At 43.5% G+C, this 22,996-nt stretch overlaps 1 protein-coding gene across 1 annotated transcript in view; it reads right to left on the bottom strand.

The window, feature by feature from the left end:
- Positions 1-22,996, bottom strand: part of adam19b (ADAM metallopeptidase domain 19b) — a 172,821-nt gene that overhangs the window by 43,496 nt on the left and 106,329 nt on the right. Inside the window, exons 11-16 of the mRNA XM_043703984.2 lie at positions 21,810-21,949; positions 16,047-16,224; positions 10,661-10,750; positions 7,982-8,177; positions 7,162-7,270; positions 3,881-4,085 (exon numbers count right to left, since the gene is read on the bottom strand). Coding sequence (XP_043559919.2) covers positions 3,881-4,085; positions 7,162-7,270; positions 7,982-8,177; positions 10,661-10,750; positions 16,047-16,224; positions 21,810-21,949 — 918 coding nt within the window. The remainder of the gene's footprint in view (positions 1-3,880; positions 4,086-7,161; positions 7,271-7,981; positions 8,178-10,660; positions 10,751-16,046; positions 16,225-21,809; positions 21,950-22,996) is intronic.

Raw genomic sequence — 22,996 nt, 5'->3', positions numbered from 1 at the left:
GGGTGAACTTGCAGCATGGGTTGGTACCTGGGATTTCGATGTTGTGGCTATTTTGGAGACATGGGTAGAGCAGGGACAGGAATGGTTATTGCAGGTTTTGGTGTTTTGATGTTTCAGTCCGAACGGTAAAAGAGGGGGAGGTGTGTCATTATTAGTCAAGGACAGTATTACAGTGGCAGAAAGGACGTTTGATGGGGACTTGTTGACTGAGGTGGTATAGGCTGAGATTAGAAACAGGAAAGGAGAGGTCACCCTGTTGGGAGTTTTCTATAGGCCTCCGAAAAGTTCCAGAGATATAGAGGGCAGGATAGCAGAGATGATTCTGGATAAGAGTGAGAGTAACAGGGTAGTTCTTATGGAGGCCTTTAACTTTCCTAATATTGACTGGAAATGCTATATTTTGAGTACCTTAGATGGGTCAGTTTTTGTCCAATGTGTCCAGGAGGGTTTTCTGAAACAGTATGTAGACAGGCCAACAAGGGGTGAGGTGACATTGGATTTGGTACTGGATAATGAACCAGGCCAAGTGTTAGATTTGGAGGTAGGTGAGCACTTTGGTGATAATTATCACAATTTGGTTAAGTTTACTTTACCGATGGAAAGAGATAGGTATATACCGCAGGCAAGTTCTATAGCTGGGGTAAGGCAATTATGATGCAATTAGGCAAGATTTAGGATGCATGGAATGAGAAAGGAAGCTGCAGGGTATGGGTACAATTGAAATGTGGAGCTTGTTCAAGGAACAGCTACTGCATGTCCTTGATAAGTATGTATCTGTTAGGCAGAGAGGAAGTTGTTGAGCGAGGTAACCGTGGTTTACTAAAGAACTTGAAGCCCTTGTCAAGAGGAAGAAGGAGGCTTATGCAAAGGTGAGGCATGAAGGCTCAATTAGGGCACTTGAGAGATACAAGTTAGCCAGGACGGACCTAAAGAGAGAGCTAAAAAGAGCCAGGAGGAATATGAGAAGTCTTTGGCAGGTCGGATCAAGGAAAGCTCTAAAGCTTTCTATAGGTATGTCAGGAATAAACAAATGACAAGAGGAAAATTAGGGTCTGTCAAGGACAGTCATGGGAAGTTGTGCGTGGAGTCTAAAGAGATAGAAGAGGTGCTAAATGAATATTTTTCGTCAGTATTCACACAGGAGAAAGACAATGTTGTCAAGGAGAATATTGAAATACAGGCTATTAGACTAGATGGGATTGAGGTTCATAAGGAAGAGGCGTTAGCAATTCTGGAAAATCTGAAAATAGATAAGTCGCTGGGCCGAAAGGGATTTATCTCAGGATTCTCTGGGCAGCTAGGGAGGAGACTGCAGAGCCTTTGGCTTTGAGCTTTATGTCACCATTGTCTACAGGAATAATGTTGGAAGACTGAAGGATAGCAAATGCTGTCCCCTTGCTCAAGAATGGGAGTAGAGACAACCCTGGTAATTGTAGACCAGTGAGCCTTACTTTGGTTGTGGATAAAGTGTTGGAAAGGATTATAAGAGATAGGCTTTATAATCATCTAGAGAGGAATAAGTTGATTTGGGATAGTCAACACAGTTTTGTGAAGGGTAGGTTGTGCCTCACAGTCCTTACTGAGTTTTTTGAGGAGGTGACCAAACAGGTGGATAAGGGTAAAGCTGCTGATGTGGTGTATATGGATTTGTGTATGTGTTATAAAGCATTTGATAATGTTCCCCTCAGTTGGCTATTGCAGAAAGTGCAAAGGGATGGGATTGAGGGTGATTTAGCAGTTTGGATCAGAAATTGGCTAGCTGAAAGAAGACGGAGGGCGGTGATTGATGGGAAATGTTCATCCTGGAGCTCAGTTACTAGTCAGGTACCGCAATAATCTGTTTTGGGGCCACTGCTGTTTGTCATTTTTATAAATAACCTGGATGACAGCGTAAAAGGATGGGTTAGTAAATTTACAGATAACACTAAAGTCGGGAGAGTTGTGGACAGTGCAGAAGGATATTGCAGGTTACAGAGAGGGTGTGGAATGCCCTGCCTGAAACAGTAGTAGACTCGCCAACTTTAAGGGCATTTAAATGGTCATTGCATAAACATATGAATGAAAATAGAGTAGCGTAGGTTAGATGGGCTTCAGATCAGTTTCACAGGTCAGTGCAACATCGAGGGCTGAAGGGCCTGTACTGCGCTGTAATGTTCTATGCTCTACTACCAGCTTCTCAAGTCATGGACAATAGATGCCAACCATTTTGATGTGCTTAGATTGCCAGAATATAGTTTTTTTTAAGAAAGCTCACCATTGCCTTCAATTCTTTCTTTCTCCCAGAAAAGATGTCTCTATTTTCCCTTAATATTATGTTAACCCTAATAGCCAGTTAATAAGACAGCCACAAGATGCATTCAGATTGGGTTCTGCTTCTGGATTCTGTACAGTACTCCAAATGTGCCTCTTCTGGTGCGTGGTGATTGCGGAAAGGAATGGGTTTCAGGAGGCTATGAATGTTCGCCAATCTCATGTACAGTGCAATCCCCATTGGGAGGACACATACGCAACACTCCCACCATACTCCAGCTGTAACTCTGACAGGGCTTTTCAACATGATCAGGACCCAGATGCATCAAGATTGGTCACTGGGGTAAAAACAAATCTGTGCAGAGAGAAACAATTAATGGTTCATGTCCGATATGACTCCTCTTTAGAAACACTAATTCTGTTCCTCTTTCCACAGATGCTGCCAAACCCGCTGAGTTTCTCAAGCACTTTCTGTTTCAGATCTCCGGTGACTGCAGTACTTTACTCCTGCAGTGGTTCTGCTATAATTCGTGTTTCTTCAATGCGAGTTGGCAATAACGCTAACGATGAATTTAGACCGTTATATGTAGAATGCAAACTTTCCTTACCTCTATTGACTACGATTCTGGTCCCATTAGTTTAATTGGTGCTGCTATTACGTGATTTTCTTATAACATGGGATCGCATGGGAATTGAACTATTGCGTTATATCAAATAGACTGCACTTATGTCCCATTGGCTCCGAGAAGATGATATTTTTGGGAGATGCTGAAGCAGTGCTAGTGATATTAAGAAGTTTGCAAACTAGAGACTTCCCATTTTTCAAAGGGACCCCAAGAAAGAGCAAGGAGTGGCCAGTGTCAGAACATGAAGCGATGAGAGGGACACAGATTAGGAGGGATTGAAAGACAGGCAAATTGTAAAGGGCAACTGGAGAAGGAGGAAAGTGGAATGGAGAGTGCCAAAACTTGGGAGAAGTGGAAGATGAGGTGGGAGGTTATGGAGGGAGTGTAAGTATAGGGGTTCAGTGTGAAGGGGAGAGGGGCACTTGGAATTGCCTTTGGGACCAAAGGTAAGTGGACAGGTCATGGGCGTGCACCATATTGAAAGACTGCAAGGTACCTAGTAATATTGGCTGTACCCAGTACTGGGCTGAGAACTTGACAGAGGGGATTTCACGCCTCGAGGGCACATTTTTAAGGTGAGAGGAGAGACATTTAAAAAAGACATGAGGGCCAAATATCTTTACACAGCGCGTGGTTCGCCTGTGGAAGAAATTTCCTGAGGACGTGGTGGATGTGGGCACAATTACAACATGTAAAAAAGACATTTGGATAAGTACATGAATAGGAAAAGGTTTGGGGAGATAAGGGCCAGGAGCAGGCAGGTGGGATTAGTTTAGTATGGGATCACGTTTGGCATGGACAAGATAACTGAAGGGTCTGTTTCTGTGCTGTATGACTCTATAACTTTATAACCCCCATTTTATTGTGGCCATTGATCTTAATGGGGTATAAAGCGCACAAGAAGTAGACATTCCACAATTGCCGGCAAAATGCCCAAAATCGAAACCTGCTTAAGATCACCGGCCACTTGGTCTCAAACCTTTGGCAAAGCAGAAGTTACTCACATGCTTCTCAGTACACTTTGTTCCAGTCATGACCAGCCCTGGATCCAGCATGTCCCCTTCCAGCTCTGGAGTCATGTACACGTGAGTACCTCTGCATTGCACCTTCCTCCCTTCCAAGATTATCGTGGTGTCTATGGCAACTGCATTTGCATCCAGGGGCTTCTGCGCTGCACTTTGACACTGTATTTTCCCGCATTTGGCATTCCTTCCGCAGTAAAAAAGACACATATTTAAAAGTTAGCAGGACTGAGAGCGATGGCATCAATTATTTTCCAAAGGCACCAATAATTCAACGTCAACCTTTAACGACATGAATTCCACAGGAGAATGAGACATTTACAATAAATTTGCAGAATTAAGTATGCTAAGGTATACTCTGCAGATGCCAGTGTTAGGCTAGATTCAAATCCCACTGTCTCTCTGCCCACACTCTCTCTCATTGCTGCAATCCCTTTCACCTCCTCTCCGTTAATCTCTCATAGATGCCCTCTAATTGATTTCTCTCTTTTCCATGACTTGCTCTCATTTGATGATTTCTCCTCCCTTTTCATTCACAATGTGACATGTGTCCCATCTCTCTTCTATTACTGCCACAGTCTATTTCTTACCCTTTGCCCTCCCTCTTGCTCAATCACATCACTCTCTCTCGTTTGTCCCAGAAAGTCACTGTTATAGAGCTCTACAGGATAGAAAAAGGCCCATCGGCCCGTTGAGTCTGTGCTGGTCAAAATGAAGCATCTAACTATTGTAATCTCATTTTCCAGTACTTGGCCTGTAGCCTTGGCCTCGTAAGTGCACAACTAAAAATCTTCTTAAATGTGATGAGGGTTTCTGCCTCTCCTAGGAGAAAGTGAGGACTGCAGATGCTGGAGATCAGAGCTGAAAATGTGTTGCTGGAAAAGCGCAGCAGGTCAGGCAGCATCCAAGGAGCAGGAGAATCGACGTTTCGATTCTCCTGCTCCTTGGATGCTGCCTGACCTGCTGCACTTTTCCAGCAATACAGTTTCTGCCTCTCCTACCCTGACAAGGCAGTGAGTCCCCCCAGATTACCACCACCTCTAGGTGAAAGAAAGTTTCCTTGCATCTCCTCTAAACCTCCGTCCCCTTAGCTCAAATTGATGCCCCCATATCATATCCCTTCATCAAGGGAAAACTTCCTTCCTGCCTACCCTGTCTATGCCACTCAAAGCATGATACATCTCAATCACATCACCCCCTCAGCCTTCTCTGCTCCAAGGAAAACAACCACAATCAGCCCAATCTCTCTTTATAACTAAAATTCTCCAGCCCAGGCAATATCCTGGTAAATCCACTCTGCACCATCTCCAGTGCTTTCACATCCTCCTATAATGTGGATTCCAGAGCTGCACTCAATACTGCACACAAAGTGAATAGGCTCTAATTGGTAGGTGTTCGTAGCAGCTTGACTGAAATGAGGAAATGAAAATGTGGGATTATTCATTATTAATCACTTGTTCAGAAGTGTTAGTGGCAGCAAGTTATATTACTTGTGGTCATACAGTCATACAGTTCAGAAAGAGACCCTTCGACCCAACCAGTCCTTGCTGACCATAATCCCAAACTAAGCTAGTCCAACCTGCCTGTGTTTGGCCCATATCCTTCCAAATATTTCTTATTCATGTACTTATCTAAATGTCTTTTCTCAACATTATAATTGCATGCACGTCCACCATTAATTTCCTTTGGAAGTTAGTTCCACACATGAACCACTCACTGTGTAAAAAAGTTGCCCCTCATATCTTTTTTTTTCAAATCTTTCTCCTCTCACCTTAAAAAATATCCCCTGGTCTTCAAGTCCCTCACCTGAGGGGAAAAACACCTGACATTCACTTTATCTATCTGCCTCACAATTTTATAAACTTCGATCAGGTCTCCCCTCAAACTCCTACACTCCAGTGAAAAAAGTCTATCAATGGTCATGTTTGATCAAATATATTACCTAAGTCAGATTCTGGCTGTGTACGATTTGGTGTCATCTTCTAATCTAAATCAGAAAATCTCAGTTTCCAGTTCCACTGCAGAGATTTGAACACAAAAATCAAGGCCAAGGAAGTGCTTAACTGAGATGAGATGTTTAACTGAGGTCCTGTCTGCTTTCTCATGTTGATAGTAAAGATACAAGAGCACTATTTCAAAACAGCACAACAAAGTCCTCCCTGGAATCTGCAAGAATATTTATCCTTTGAACAACACAGAAATCACAACAACATAGGAATAGGCCATTCGTCAATGTTGCGTCCATGCTTGCCCTCCTTACAGCCTCTGCCCTACCCTGCCCTTCTCCTCAGATCCATGGATAATCCTGCTCTTCAAAGCTTTCGAATGTTTAGGAAATGTAAGAAAAGTGTACAGCACTGATGGAGGCCACCCGGCCCACCATGTCAACACCAGGCAAGCAACAAACGCACAACTTAATTGCATCAACAAGCAAACTATATCCCTGGAAGTTATGGGACTTCGGGTGTATTTCTATTAAAAGCAGTTGAGAGCCTCTTCCAACACTTGCAGGCAATGAATTCCAGGCCCTGAACATCCTCTGTGTGAATCAAGTAACTTACCGTGGAATCCCTATAGTGTGGGAGTTGGCCGTTTGGCCCATCAAGTCCACACCGACGTACTGAAGAGCATTCCACCCAGACCCACCCCAACCCTATGACCATGCATTTCGCAAGCCCAATCCACCTAACCTGTGCAACTTTGGAGGGAAGATGGAGCACCCAGAGTAAACACGGGGAAATGTGCAAACTCCACTCAGACAGTCACCCAAGGCTGAAATCAGACCCAGATCCCTGGCACTGTGAGGCAGCAGTGCTAACCATTGTGCCACTCTTTCACTGTAAGGAAAACTAACTGCCCAGTGAATGAAGTTTGTGGCCGTTTTGCTATCTACTCCCTACAATATGATCAGTGACTGCACCCCAAGGACACTTCAAGACGATAAAGCACTTTGCAAACCCTTGATTTCTTGAAAGGTGGCATAAAAATCCAGGTTATTTCTTTTAGACGGTGTGTATTACTGCGGTTGGTCATTAGCAATCAAACAAATGAGGAGACTGCAAATCGGGAGTTACTTTTCCACCTCAATAACTCTTCTTGACCCCTGAGGGCAGGTCAAAATGGCTGACCTGCCAAAACGCCATTGACCATTTGTTGCACCAAGAAGCAATTGCGCAGTCCTCTCTCCGCTCCTCCCCACCATCCCTGGTTACATGGCACAAGGCTGTCCAAATGCTGGTGAAGTTACTGGTTGCTCCATTTACCTGGTCTCGCATTTGCGGTAGCTTCCTCCGGGGCCTCTGCCGCAGTTACCGTACGTGTCCCCCGCGCTGTTCACCATCTTGAAGCATTCCGCTGGAGCAGCCTGAGCCCCTGAAACCACGGAGAGGAAAATTGAGTGGGGTTGAGGGCACTATGCCTTGAACATTTTTACGGCAATGGGAGAAGATCACTAAAACGATGAGGGCTACTCGTACCATATTTACTCGTGTATAGGTCGAATTTTGAAGACGGATTTTAAATCTGAAATTAGGGTGTCGACTTAAACACAAGGTATTGTTTTTGTGAGGATGAATATTTATTTACAAAATAGATAAAATAGGAAATTTACCTTCCTTGCAGCCTCCTGTTCCAGCTTCTGGAACATTCCCTGTAATATGTTTGGGCTGCGGTAAATTGCAGGTAACTGAAACCGACTCCGTGGATACAGTGGTCGCCTGTACTGTTGTACCATTACAGTAATTCTGAAAACCTGTAGTGGAGTGTGACGGCTGGCAGACTGGAAGACCCGGAATGGAGTGGTACTGCCAGCAGACTGGAAAGTCGGAGAGGATCTGTAACTGTGAAGCACTGGGGTCGACTTATACCCGAGATATATGGAAATATAAGATTTTTTGGCCAAAAATTATGGGTTAACTTATACATGAGATCGACCTATAAACGAGTATATACAGTAATTAAAACAGAGATCATGCGGTGATATCCATAAAGAGAGAAAATAAAAATAAAAATCTGTCCAATTATTAAAGAACAGCGCTAAACAGAGCCATAATTGAATTCAGGATTACTGGGATTTCTACCTACCAGCACCCCATAGCAGCACACACTGGCTGTCATAAGTTAGACACATCCCGTTGTAGCAATAGGCCTGACCTCCATCACAGCTGGCACCATCCATTTTGTAAAAGTTGGCCGGACAGAACTCCGAGCTGCCAGAGCAATATTCAGGTAGGTCACATGGTCCCGACGAGGCCCTACAGACAGTGCCGGAGGCCTTTAACTGTTGGAAGGAAAGGAGAAATCCACCAGTACATAAGAGTGGGGCTGCTAAAAGGAACACTGTACGTAACACACTGGCTCAGTGGTTAGCACTGTTGCCTCACTACCAGAGACCTGGATTCGATTCCAGCCTTGGGTGGCTGTCTGTGTGAAGTTTACACATTCTCCCTGTATCTGTGTGAGTTTTCTCCAGGTGCTCCCGTTTCCTCCCAGAATCGAAAAATGTGCAGGTCAGGTGAATTGGCCATGCTTCATTACCCATTATGTTCAGGGATGTGTAGGTTAGGTGCATTAGTCAGGGTAACTGTAGAGTAATCGGGTAGGGGAATGGGCTGGGATGGGTTATTCTTTAGAGGGTCGGTGTGGACTTTTGGGCCAAATGGCCGGTTTCCACATTGTAGGGATTATAAGAAATACATTGCCGGACCATTTAGAGGTCATACATCAAATTCGCAGCAGGTAAGGGTATTAATAGTCAAAATGTGTGTCGCTGGAAAAGCACAGCAGGTCAGGCAGCATCCGAGGAGCAGGAGAATTGATGTTTCAGGTGTAAGCCCTTCATCAGGAATTTGTCATGAAGGGCTTACACCCGAAACGTAGACTCTCCTGCTCCTCGGATGCTGCCTGACTGGCTGTGCTTTTCCAGTGCCACACTTTTTGACTCTGATCTCCAGCCTCTGCAGTCCTTGCTTCCTCCTAAGGTTATTGAACCTCAGGTTGTTTCATTGCTACTATGAATTTGAGAGGTAGCTCTGGCATGGAGAAGATGCTTCCTGGGAGACTTCCTGAGCGGTCATAGGAACAATAGGATACCACTGCTCAAGCCCCACGACTGGAGGGCGGTCACCAATTGGAGTTTGGTAACCAACAATTGAAACAGGTATTATCAAGGCTAAAATGTAAATAGAATATCAAAAGGTTTGTTTCCTCTGTGTGTTATTTTTAGTGGATTAATTAGTGGGTCTGTGTTAGTGAAATAACCACAGAAGCCGGTATCCCGTCTCCAAGTCACCCTTTATGTACACGTGCACAGTACACTGGCTATGACCAGCCAGCTCAGAGTCAGTCCCTGAAGTCAGGGGACTCTCTGAATCACCTGTTTACATCTGTCAGCCAGGGCTCCCTGATTGGCCCAAGGCAACAACCCCAATCAAGGATCTCACAGTCAATAAGATCTATCTGGTTCTAATCACTACAGCTGGTATCCTTGTTCAAGTAATGTAAACAGGAATTTGCAAAACGGACCCACTTTCTTGAGCTCACACTCCCCAACAGAAGTATTACGGGCTCCCTTTCCCTACAGAAATATTTTTGAGCCAGTTGGGTTATTGTGGCAATCTAACAAACAACTTGGAAATGCCGGTTAAATATCGATTGGCAACACACATTTTGTAGAATAGAAACTATGGGAAATGTGAGTTTGAACACTGCTGTGTTGCAGAAGTTGGATCAGCTGTGTGTCTTTTTTACAACTTGAAAGTCAAAAGCAGAATGGTGTGGCGATCACTCATCTGTTACACAAGATCGTGTAGCGTTCACCTTTGGGCTGAAAGGCTCCCAGCAGCAGCCTTTGCATTTTGAAGTTGCAGTTTGGGACATACCTGAGAAGGACAAGTTGAACTCAGACCTCAGAAGTCTGCAAACAAAGACAGGGCTCTCTCTTTCTCACTCTCTGAGAGTGGGGGGAAAACAAACACCTCAAAAAGTCTGAAACGAAGAACTTCAAACAAATTCCAAATGATCAAACGATCCAAAGTGCAGCTCTGTGATTGATAGCAATGTGATACCATCAACAAAAATCAAAAGAACTGAGAGAAAGTCACCTCTTGTCACTTACATTTTGAACTTTTGATCCACAGAATTTGTACCTTTTGCTCTATGCTTTCCCAGCCATAATATATCTGCAGACCTGTCTGTCTTATTGGTGGTGTGTGCATGTTTGAGTTTAAAGTGGACTAGTTTAAATTTGCAAAGTTACAGCAGTTAATAAGTTTTGCCAATTGTTAAAGGGGAGGTTTGTTTCTAATAAATGTGTTTCTTTTGTTAATTGATGAAACCTGATTTGAGTTCCTTTGGTCCTAGGTAGCAGTCAAGTTTAGGCAAATTAAGTGTTTTGGTAATTAAATTTGTCATTTCTATGTTTGTGACAACTCATAGAATAGTGGAGTTTGGTTCCCAGTGCAGTCCTCACATCAGGGTCTTGACAGTAGAATCTGGAATACATTGTCTGGGAGTGTGGTGGAGGCACATGCAATTGAGATATTGAAGAGGGAATTGGATCATTATCTGAAAAGGAGGAACATGCAGGGTTACAGGTGGCTCCATGACACTCAGCACATTGCAGGTTCTGAGAGCCAGAGCAGACACAACCGGCCTCTGAAAGGCTATAACCAAGTATGATTCTGTGGAATAGAATATGAACGGGCATTTTCAATTTACCAGATGTTACTGCATTGAAAACATGATGATGTAAAGGCTTCTGACCTTGCACTTTTCACAACAGATTCCATGGGCACACTCTGCATTTCTTTTCAAGGTGCAGTTATTGGCATGGCAACAGGGGTTGTTGCATTCCTGAAAAATAAACACAAACAATGCTAAAGAGCATTGAAGGGACAGACTTTGAAATATGGCATTCCTGTGATAGAAAACCATATAGATCAGTGTGGCCCCATGTTCAGTATCTGGTTGAAGTTAAGAATTTTGGAAAGACGTCCACCTTTCCCACGCCCTTGAATGGAGTGACCTCATCTATGCCCCTCTCAGTCAGGTTCTCCTCTACTTTTCCCTGTTTACCAATAACACCCCTTTCCCTTGAATTCAAGGCCACAAAAAAAGACTGAAATGAAGAGGTTTCTGATTGCTGTAGCATCCTAGTTTCAGATTTCACTATCATATATAGGAACGTGTTACTGCCAATGTTGGAATATGTACTGAAAACAACAAGATTAGAGTGGTGCTGGAAAAGCATGTTTTCCTGATGAAGGGCTTTTGCCCGAAACGTCAATTTTCCTGCTCCTCGGAATCTGCCTGACCTGCTGAACTTTTCCAGCACCACTCTAATCTTGACTCTAATCTCCAGCATTTGCAGCACCCACGTCCGCCCTGAAAATGACAAGTGCTGGAGATCACAGCGGGTCAGAAAGCATCTACGGAGAGACAGCAAGTTAACGTTTCGAGTTTAGATGAAGAGCCATCTGGAATCACAACGTTCGTTTGCTCTCTCTTCATGGATGCTTTACTATCATATAGCTTGCTAACACAGCCTGAGGTGAAACGGGATGGTTGGAATTAAGTGCTATTGTGAGGGGTAAGGGCCCAACTTTTTAATATTGATTACTGATTAATATTTAACTCACATCTGGAACACTTACTCCAAGCAGACTTCCACAGGTTCCATAAGACTCCAGACAGGGCAAATGTGATCATGGACACTATGTGAATTATGAAGGAAAAACCTTGCCAAAGAGTTGGAAGTGAAGTCACCAGTACTGGTGCCATTAACAGGAGGCTTGCAAACCAATAACAGACTCCTTGACCGATCTCTCTGTTCTAATCAAAAGGCCAAGAGGGGCAATTGTGGCATCTCATCTCTACACTGCAGATGCTCAACACACAATAACTCAGGGCAACGACTCAAAACAATTTTGTGATGCCTACAACAAATAAGAAATTAGAGGCTTTTACTTTTTACATAGCACCATCTTGAGCTCAGGACATCTCAAAACATTTCACAGCCAATTGAATGTAGTCTGTCTTTGTGCCAACAACTCTGTACACAGTAAGGTCCCGAAACAGTGATGACAGGATAATCTGTCTTTCACTAATGTCAGTTTATGGATAACCATTGACCAAGACACTGGTAAAACCTTCCCTTCAGATAGTGCGATGGGATCTTTTACATTAATGGTGACCGGGCAGATGCAGCTTCAATTTAACACATCATTCAAAAGCAGAATTATGAATTATAGAGTCCTGGATTTGTATAGCACAGGAGGAGGTAATTCATCCTGCACCTGGACATAGTGAGAGATAAACAAAATAGAAAACCTACTGAGGACAAATAGGCGGCATGGTTGACTATCACACTTATAAACATATTTTCGTTTTACATCACCGTCTGATTGATCCAATGTTATTTTAGCTGGAGCCTCACGAATGAACTCAGGAGGACTACCCCATCCCCAGCATCACAGACTGTGAGAACCCTGTCTGAAAACAGCTACATTTTCCCTTCACAGCCTAACATCTTGTCATGTTCAAATGTGGAAACGGCAGATGTTTAGAAACCTTCCAACATGTTGGCAGCATTAACTTTTACTGTACAACTGGAAAAGGCAAGGAGGAACAAAGTGAAAGGCTGTATTTGCATTTGGGAATAACCAGGGATTGCCTGGCCTTTCCAGCATCACATTGACAACCAATGAGTGATGGCTTCAATCAACTCAGTTCCGTTGGACGTGGGTGTCAGGTAAGTCCTGTCCGGCTTGATGTGGCCAATTCTTCAGCACTCTTATCATGGTGGAGGTGATGTTCGTTCTGAACAACATCCTCATCTTCCTCCTCAGAAGACTGCTTTCTCATCATCCATTATGTTCCCTCCTTTGTCTGCAATGGGTGCCCACTGCACAGCATGCGAGGGTTATAGAGCACACTCTGTCTACAGCATACTGCAAGGAACATCCCCCAGACCTGTCCATGTGTTAGAACTTCACCTCGAAGGGGCTTATTGTCTGCCCCATGATGGGCCTGGTGGCCTCATTCAGGTTGTATTGTGGTCATCAACCATATTTGGAGACGGTACCTCTGGTCTCCTGGCAGTTTTTCCTGTAAGGTACACAGCTATTAGAATGAAGCAGGAACCTGAGGGTTATCAATGAAATCGGCGTCATGGGTGCTTTCAGAGTACTTGGCACAAGCTTTTAAGATGTGGTTACAATGATCACAGATGAGATGAACATTGACTGATTGTAAACTTTCCTATGCATGAAGTTAGTGGTGTGATAATACAGTGCTCTCAATGCTACCTGAGCACCTTTCCCTGCACTTGAACTGCTCCAATAGATGTCCAATTCTGTGGCAATGTTCCGAGACATCCTCATTTGGCAGCAGTGCTGCACCTCGCTCATCTTGAGGCCATTTCAGTGAAGGCGAAGCACTTTGGACCTCTCTAACCAGTGGCTCAGTGGTTAGCACAACTGCCTCACAGCGCCAGGGACCCGGGTTCGATACCACCCTCGGTCTGGGTGGAGTTTGCATGTTCTGCGTGGGTTTCCTTCCGGTGCTCCAGTTTCCTCCCACTATCCAATGATAGGCAGGTTAGGTGGACTGGCCACGCTAAATTCCCTATATTATGCAGGGATGTGTAGGCTAGGTGGACTGGCCATGTTAAATTCCCCATAGTGTGCAGGAAAGTGTATTGGCCATGCTAATGTGGGGTTATGGGGATGCAGTGACATGCTGTCTAGAGCGTCGGTGCAGACTGGATGGGCCAAATGGCCTCTTTCTGCAGGGATTCTATGAATCATCTTATCTGAAGTTTTTCATCCCTGGAATCATCTTTGCAACGTTCTCTGCACTCTCTCCAATACATTCACATCCTTCCTAATGTATAGCACCCAGAACTGTACACAGTACTTCAGCTGAGATCCAACCAGTCTCTTTTAGAAATTCAGCTTCACCTTCCCGTTCTGATGAAATAAAATCATCCAGTTTTCAAATACTGGCCCTGCCTTCCTCTATCATTCCCAGCTACAGCATTGATACAGCCTGAGGAACAGGCTGACAGCTGCTCTATATTATACAGCCATTTCAGTTGATTCACATAATAAGAAACATAAGTCCTTTGACAACTATTTCTGAAACAGAAACACAACAAGAATTTCCTTTAGCAAGCGCTGAAGGTAAGCATGCTTAACTGAAAAGGTAAGCTCGCTTTTCTCTGGCTGATGAAAATAGTTAGCAATCGCATTTACCTCCTGGCTTTATTGTGGGAGCTTGCTGTGCACAAATCTGACTCACTTCCTACATTGCAACAGGATCTCCACAGCAAAAATGCTTCACTGGCTTTGAAACACTTCAGGAAGTGCTGCGGTTCTGAAAGGCGCTGGCTAAAATTGCGAGTTTCCTCTCTCTTTGCCAACATATGCAACAATTTAACAGGAGCGGGACCTGCAAGAAAGGCTCCTCAAGGTTGCTAGGGATGAACAACAGATGCCAGTCGCACCCACATCTCACTAAGACACAACTTGAAAAGCAAACTGTCATAATCTTCCAGACATTTCTGTGCAATTTCAGAATTCCAGAAATGTCAACACCTCTCCTGATGAATGGACACTCAGAGAACATTCACACACAAAATAATGCAGCTAACACATTTAGTGTCACTTTTTCGCTGTCTTCTAATTGCCTGCCCTATAAGGACTGGCATGGTCTAGGAAGCAAGGGCTTTACTCTGCAAATTCAACACCCAAGCTGTGGACGTGCAAATCACCCTGCAAATCTCTCAGCTCTGCAGAAACCTCCTCATTTCCCCAACAGCAACTTGCGTCCTTTCAAACTTCACATGATTTATTATCGACTGTTTCATAGCACTTGTCAGGTGGATGCCAAGAAGGTGAAATCTTGTACCCATTCCTCCCATGTCCGCATTACTGAAAATGAGGAAACAAGGTCTCGTTCTGAATTCAGCATCTTCAACAGTGCAGTATTCGCTGTGGGCAGCACTGAAGAGGTGGCCTAGCTTTTCCACTCAAGTCTCTGGAGGTTGAGGGTTGACATTAGAGAGGTTTATAAAATCATGAGGGACATGGATAGGGTAAATAGACAAGGTCTTTTCCCTGGGGTGGGGGAGTCCAGAACTAGAGGGCATAGTTTTAGGGTGAGAGGGGAAAGATATAAAAGAGACCTAAGGGGCAATGTTTTCACGCAGAGGGTGGTGCGTGTATGGAATGAGCTGCCAGAGGAAGTGGTGGAGGCTGGTACAATTACAGCATGGAGAAGGCGTCTGGATGGGTATATGATAGGAAGGGTTTGGAGGGATATGGGCCAAATCTGGTAAATGGGACTAGATTAAGTTAAGTAAATTAAAGCCCTAGTTAGACCTCACTTGGAATATTGTGTTCAGTTCTGGTTGCCTCATTATATGAAGGATGTGGAAGCTTTACAGAGGGTGCAGAGGAGATTTACCAGGATACTGCCTGGACTGGAGGGCATGTCTTATGAAGAAAGGTTGAGGGAGCTAGGACTTTTCTCATTGGAGTGAAGAAGGATGAGAGGTGGCTTGATAGAGGTGTACAAGATGACGAAAGACATAGGTAGAGTGGATAGCCAGAGACTTTTTCCCAGGGCAGAAATGGCTATCACAAGGGGGTATAAATTTAAGGTGATTGGAGGAAAGTTTAGGGGAGACGCCAGAGGTCAGTTCTTTACATAGAGAGTCGGTGGGTGTGTGGAATGAATTGCCAGAGATGGTGGTAGAATCAGATACATTTGGGACATTTAAGCGACTATTGGATAGGCACATGGATGACAGTAAAATGAAGGGTATGCAGGTTAGTTTGATCGTAGAGTAGTACAAAAGGTCAGCACAACATCGAGGGCTGAAGGGCCTGTACTGTGCTGTTTATGTTCTATAATATCCAATCGGCATGATGAGTTGGACTGAAAGATCTGTTTCTGTGCTGTACATCTCTATGACTCTATGACTAGGGTTGTGTCCTCACAATCTTTCAACTCAGGTGTGGGAGTACAGGAACTGACCCTTGGTTGACACTACCATTCTATTACTGGACCACAGTAATTCAGAGAGCAGGAAATAAGGAAGGGTGAAGCAGCAGAACTACTTGGTGGATTTAAAGAGCCAACGTACCTCAACCTCTCCACAGTCACACTGCTCGCCTTGCTCCACATAGCCATTCCCGCACCTTCGCCCTCCGTACAGAGTGTTTGTGTCAGGCATGTTGAACAGGCACATCCCTCCACCATTGTTCAGATATTTTTGAAGTTCCTTCTCATTGCACTTGTTGAAGACTTTTGGAAATGGGTCACTGAGGAATAAATGCATGGAACAGGCAACATTGAGCTCTTTGACACATTGCCCAGGATCAGGTGTGTGATATACCATTTCATACCAATAGTATTATGAAGTTGACGGCATGTACTGTACCTTTAAAAGAGAGTGAATGCTGTTCTGAACTGAGAATTTGCAAGCCCCTATGTATATGACTAGATGGCAGTCCCAGAGTGTATTAGAAAATTGTATATAATATTTAGCTGTGAAAGGGAAACCTGAGTTTTGGTTGCTATTTTGACAATGATTTAAATTTAACCAATCAGTTTAAATTATGCCCCAGGATACTAAAACCAAATCAAATTTGAATTTATTGTTTTGCCAACATCGAACCAATGAGATGATCCAATGTTGGGGATATAAAAATGTGAATATTTTGAAAATTGGACAGAGAGCAACTAACCATCAAGACAGACTGAAGAAATTAGGAAACACTCTCTATTAAAGATACCTTTTTAAATGATACATATTTGCAGTAAAAAGAAAGAAGACAACCCAGGTAATTCAGCAGCCGGAAGACTGAAGTCACAGGAGGTGACAGCTGCGGTGTAGTTTTGAAATTAAGTTGATATAACTTTAATAAGTGTCTTTTTGGAACAGCATATTGTTATAGAGTTGGAGGCAGATAATAAGCAGTTAAGAGAAAGTGGGGGCTTAGAGTTGTGAATAGTTGTTGTTTAATGTTCACTTTTAGAGTTAAAGAATAAATTGATATTATTTTCCTTAAATAGTGGAATTTGGGAGGTCTCTGTCACTCATATTTTAACAGATTATGAGGCAAGTTGAGCTTTTCTGGGTGTTTGGTTTAATTAACAGAGGGGTTCACCACCATGTCATAACAATAGGACAATTTCACTGTGAGAGTAATGCACAATAACACAGTGGGTTAGATTAGTTGGCTCGATTATGATGCCAAATGAGTTTAACAACATGGGTTCTTATCTCTGTTCTGGCTAAGGTAGTTCTTGCTGTATTGCCTTGCCACATTGCCCAACATTGGCAACTAAAGGTTGGACTGATTGGACCTGGATCCATCTACGTTTAGAAGAATGAATGGTGATCTTATAGAAGCATGGAAGATCCAGAAGGGACCTGACAGGTAGATGTGAAAGTTCTCCTTGTGGGAAAGGCAGGAAGTCATGGGCATAGTTCAAAGGTAAAAAGGGTCTTCCTTCAAAATGAGACAAGGAGGATGTTTCTCTCTGAGGATTGTGATTTGTTAGAACTATTCTCCCCAGAGAGCAATGGAGACAGGGTCATTGAACATTTTCTAAGGCAGACATAGCTAGATCTTTGATTAACAAGGGACTATCCAGGGGTGGACAGGAATTGGACTTGGCTCACAAATAAGCCAGCATATTGAATAGTGGAGCAGGCTAGAGGGGCTGAATGGTCTACTCCTGCTCCTAGTTCTTACGTTCATAAAGTGACATAAACCATGATTAGCAACACTCGGACATTGATAGCATTGTGTAAATAGACAGAATGAACCATGAATGAAAAATGCACAGCCATGTTGAATCTGGCCTGATTTGGTTTATCCAACTGCTGTAAATAGAAACATACAATTTGATTACTGTTGGTGAGAAATGTTCGCAGACCACAAAGGTGGTTGTGCAATTCTAAGTCCAAGTCAGAATAAACCAGAGTGAAATGACGGGCTTTTCTTCATATCATCTTGCATCCTATACACAAATTGAAAGCCCCGGCAGACTGAACATGGCTCACCTCAAAATTATAATCCTCTGCTACAAGAACTCTATTCACATTATATTGTAGTAAATACTGATTCATCAGTTCTGAATTTCTGGCACTGACATTAGGATTGCCAACCCTCCAGCACTGCCCTGGAGTCTCCCATAATTACAAGCTTCATCTCAAGGATCTTGCTGCAAGCAAATAAGTGAAATTTTATGGGCCATTAGGATAAAAGTATATAACTTTCTTTTATTCTTCCTCTTGGCCCATGTTTACTAATTATAGAAATTTTATAAATGAGACATAGAAATAAGAGTTGTTTAGCCAACAGCATGTCCAAGAAAATAGGTTTCAGGACTCTCACTAAGGCAGCCAAACTGAGATGATTCATCAAAGGTCAATGATTTCATGAGTGCAGGATTTCCCAAAGGCAGTCAGCTGAATTCTACTAGTTAGCAGAACACTTTGTACCAGTGAGGCTTATGTGTTAAAATAGGTTGAAACAGATTTCTACAGCAACATTTCTAAACCACCTCACCATCCACTCGCCTGAAAACCTGCTGGAGTTAAAAACAGGACTTAACATCTTAACGATTTTTGAGAAGATTTGTAGCTCAGGTTGATGATAACTATGTAGGTTAGCTCACTGAACTGGAAGGTTTGTTTTCAATATCTCTCACTGGGAAAGCACTAATGTCTGAGCACCTGAAGGAATACCACACTGATGGATATTAATTCAGAGTAACTGAGTAACATAAATGTTCTGATAACAGTCTCGCTCAAAGAAAAACATAAATGAGTGTATTAGTAAAGTGGCTGTGTATGTTTAGAAAACAACTGGTCGGTAATGCAGAACTTGAATATTTCTAAAAATAGAGAAAGGCTGTTGAAGGTTTTCACTGTGCAGTCATTAGGACAAATGAAAGAATATCAAATTCTAAAGAATCTCAACAATTTATCCTACATGAGAAAAGATCCCTGAACGTTCTGTATACTGACAACCACATGGAATGAGTGCAAGCTTGTCAAACGCCAAACAAAATGTCTACAATTAGATGTGATTCTGTGATTGGGCAATACTTGTTGAATATTCCTGAGTGACGATATTAACCACCAATTTAAGATAATCATTTGAGGTATTAATGTGGCTCATTTATGCTTGCTTAGGGTGGCACACATTTACAGACAGGGGCTCATTTTGTTTGCAAGGAATAGGAAGATAATCAAGCCTTGCACCTTCTTGGAATTAATAAGGAACTTGGGGTGGCTATAATTTTCCTGATGAAGAGCTTTAGCTCGAAACATCGATTCTCCTGCTCCTCGGATGCTGCCTGACCGGCTGTGCTTTTCCAGCACCACTGTCTTGATTATAATTTTATGTTTTTTGATGGCAATACATCAGCTAAACAGCGTTGACTTGCCAATCGATCAACAACCTTCGCTACTGTAGCTTGATTTATGATCGTTTGGAATTTGGCATTCAGATTGCCCTGATAGATGCAAGGTGAGTAGAGGTCTTTGTTTTTAGTAATATTCAGATTTTTGAAAAAACATTTTGCACATGACATGTTTTTGCTGTAAATTAGTTAGACCAGGAACAAAGGCTAAGACTGGAAGTGGGATCTTCCTCAGGTGTTGGAGGTTTTGACAGACGATTGAAGAGCTGGCAAGGGACAAATGATGACTCATCCAGGGGGAGGCCCATCAGACACTGGCTAGACATGGGATGGGCCTTGCTTGGAATCCGGACCCCACCTGAGAAGTCCCACCTGAAAAGAGTTGATTGTCAATCAGTCCTAAGGATCCTGAGAACAGAGGGTAAGAAGAACTCCCAGAAGGTAAAGCCTGTTAGCCCTCTGCCCAGCTACTTGAACAAGCTCTGATCAGGCACTATCTTGGACAGTATCAGCCCCCAGACGTGTTGCATGGTGACATGCCCATTTGTAGCTGGGTTACTCCCAGCAGTGTTGAGATGTCCACCCTAATTGACCACTTAAGGGTTCAGTTAGCAGTGCTGCAGGAAGGCCCATAGCTTTCCTATCTTGGACCCAATTCGGGCAGAGGCGAGATAACAAGGGCACTTGGCTACACCACCACTCTGTCTAACTAAACACTCTTCCCATCAACAGCATCTGGGGCAGAAGATTCTGCCCCAGATCTGGACTGGATCAGAATAGCTTTAGCAGTGTTGGGGGTGGAGGTGGGAGAAACATTATAAGTTAATCATTAATTCCAAATAACTGATATGAGTCAAAGAACAGTAAACGCTTGGTGTTGTGGGGAAAGCACTAATTTAACGATCATTCTCGGGTCAAGATGAATTCTTGGACTACAGCGAGGTTTGGCATGTCCTTTGAACAAGAGAGGTTTCAGATTAACAATAGTATTAGGTGTAGACAAGAATTAGCATTTCACCCCTAATGAGAAGGTCACAGACCTCAAACCCCATTCAGTGCGAATTCAGTGTATAGTTGAGGGAGCAATTCCCCTCTGCAGTACTGAAAGACTGCCACATTGTCAAAGGTGCCAGCTTTCCAGTAAGACGTAAGTTTGCTCAAAGCCACTTTACAAACAAGGAAAATCCATCAGTTGCTGCTGTCTCGCAAACACAACAGGGGACACCCACAGCAATGACATAAATGAGTGGGTCACTTGTTTTAGTGAGGTTGACTGAAAGATCAATGTTAACCATGACATAGAGGAGAACTCTTTTTTGGAACTGTGTGATGGAATTGTAAATAAAATCTGAAATAACTAAATGCTGGCCGAAACTAGCAAAGTATTATTTCACTCCGGGCAGACTGGACAAGGGTGTTGGACGAGAAGTGATTGTCTTTAAGACCATTTCATCAGTAGTTGAATCTTCTCTGTTGTTTCGTGACTTTAGACACAGCAGACACAATAGCCAATATATTCTTGGTCAGCATTCTTTCACTATACAATGTCTTTTGTACAGCTTTCAGGGAAAATCCTGCAGGAAAGGTGAAATAAAGCCAGAATTTCTTGATTATTCATTCTTAATTGTAGAATTGCAGATTTCCAAACCTTGTTTTGTGCATACTGTTAAATGTAAGGGTTATTAGACACAGGGAAAGGCTTTTAATACCTCATAATTTGAGTTATAAGGAGACTGGATAGGCTGGGACTTTATTGCCTGAAGCGTTTGGAGGCTGAAGGGTGACCTAATACAGGTTTATAAAATCATGAGGGGTAGGGATAGGGTAAATAACCAAGGATAAGGGAGTCCAAATCTAAATGGCATAGGTTTATGGTGAGAGGGGAAAGATTTAAATGGGATCTAAGGGGAAACATTTTTACGCAGAGGGTGGTGTGCGTATGGAATGACCTGCCAGAAGAAGTGGTAGAGGCTGGTACAATTACAATATTTAAAAGACATCTGGATAGGTACATGGATGGGAAATGTTGAGAGGGATATGGGCCAAATGCAGGCAAATGGGATGACAGGTCATTCTGTTGTAAGGCGCGTTTTGTCAAAACGAATTGGGGGCACTGTTTCTAGAGCGCAAACTTTTAAAACACGTATTGGCTGTAACACAATTACATTGCCAACACTTCAAACGCTGTTTCTAAAGTGTGACTTTTCGATAACGTGGGGCTGCACAAGGACGCACCCATCACATTCTGGAAGGGCTAACCGTAGTTCAATTTAGGAAACCTGGTTAGCATGGGCGAGATGAGCCGAAGGGCCTGTTTCCGTGCTCTATGACTCCATCCTTGAAATCTACTCATGATTTTCACATGTTGTAGAGCAGCTGTTTGCTGCAACGTAGGGGCACGCCCAGACCCGACATTGTGCTAACCAAACCCCACTCAGGTATTACACCGACAGCTTTGTAATCTCACCCAGTGGCTGCAGCCATGATGCATCCTCCATCCTCTGGACGGGCCGCACAGCAGCCATCAGCATCGTGGCTCATCCCGAAGTTGTGTCCCATTTCGTGTGCCATGGTGGCAGCGACACCGATCGCACTGTCAGAGTGATCCTTGAGATAGAACACATTGGTAGCATAAGGAGGATTGCCAGATTTTCGTGACTGAAGTTGACCTTCTGTTTAACAGTCGTTCCAGGCATGTGCTTGTTAAAATTAGACTAGATTCCCTAGAGTATGGAAACAAGCCCTTCGGCCCAACAATTCCTCACCAATCTCTGAAGAGTAACCCACCCAGACCCATTCCCCTAACTAATGGACCTAACACTCTGGGCAATTTAGCATGGCCAATTCACCCAACCTGCATATCTTTGGATTGTGGGAGGAAACCCATACAGACACAGGGAGAAGGTGCCAACTCCATACAGACAGTCACCCAAGGCTGGGATTGAACCTGGATCCCTAGCACTGTGAGGCAGCAGTGCTAACCACTGAGCCACCATGCTGCCACTGCTGCTATATCAGAAATGCAGCAGTTCATTTTCATAGAGGCTCTCACACACACCGATGGGATAATGGCTTGTTATTTCTTTTTAAATGATGTTGTTTGAGTGCAATAAATGTCCTGTACATCAGGAAGCATCCTCCACTATTTTTCAAACAGTGGTACAGCATCTTTTTTTGCCCTTGCTTGGGCAGATGGAGTCACAATTTAACATTTCACCCAAAAGATGTCAGCTCTGAAAGTGCAGCGCTGTGCAGTGTCACACTAGACTTTTTCTGATGGAGGATCTTGGAGTGGAACCTGAACTCAAGACCTTGCGACTCAGAGGGAAGATGCCACCAACTGATACACAGTGGGCAAGTAAGACCAAGGCTAGCACCACTGAAATAGCATTCACAGGAGTACTTCTTCCCTCTGTGCCCCTTCCTTCCTTGTGCTGCAACATTATTACACAGCCAGTGGTCACTTTCCATGCAAGCCAACAGAGAGTGCCATTGGATACAAGGGAACAGTGCACCTGAGACTGCTCCTGTCCTCACTCATTACATACAAATCTATCACAAGTGACCTCACCCTCTTCACTGGAAATCTAAAGCACTGCTCCATTAATTAACTATTAACACCTTCCCCACATTAAGGAGGGCAAACACGCTGTT

The sequence above is a fragment of the Chiloscyllium plagiosum genome, unplaced genomic scaffold (genome assembly GCF_037043375.1).
Source record: "Chiloscyllium plagiosum isolate Xiang-an unplaced genomic scaffold, Cpla_swu_hap1 HiC_scaffold_16, whole genome shotgun sequence".
NCBI classification, from domain to species: Eukaryota; Metazoa; Chordata; class Chondrichthyes; order Orectolobiformes; family Hemiscylliidae; genus Chiloscyllium; species Chiloscyllium plagiosum.
This window is presented reverse-complemented; position numbering and strand designations above follow the sequence as displayed.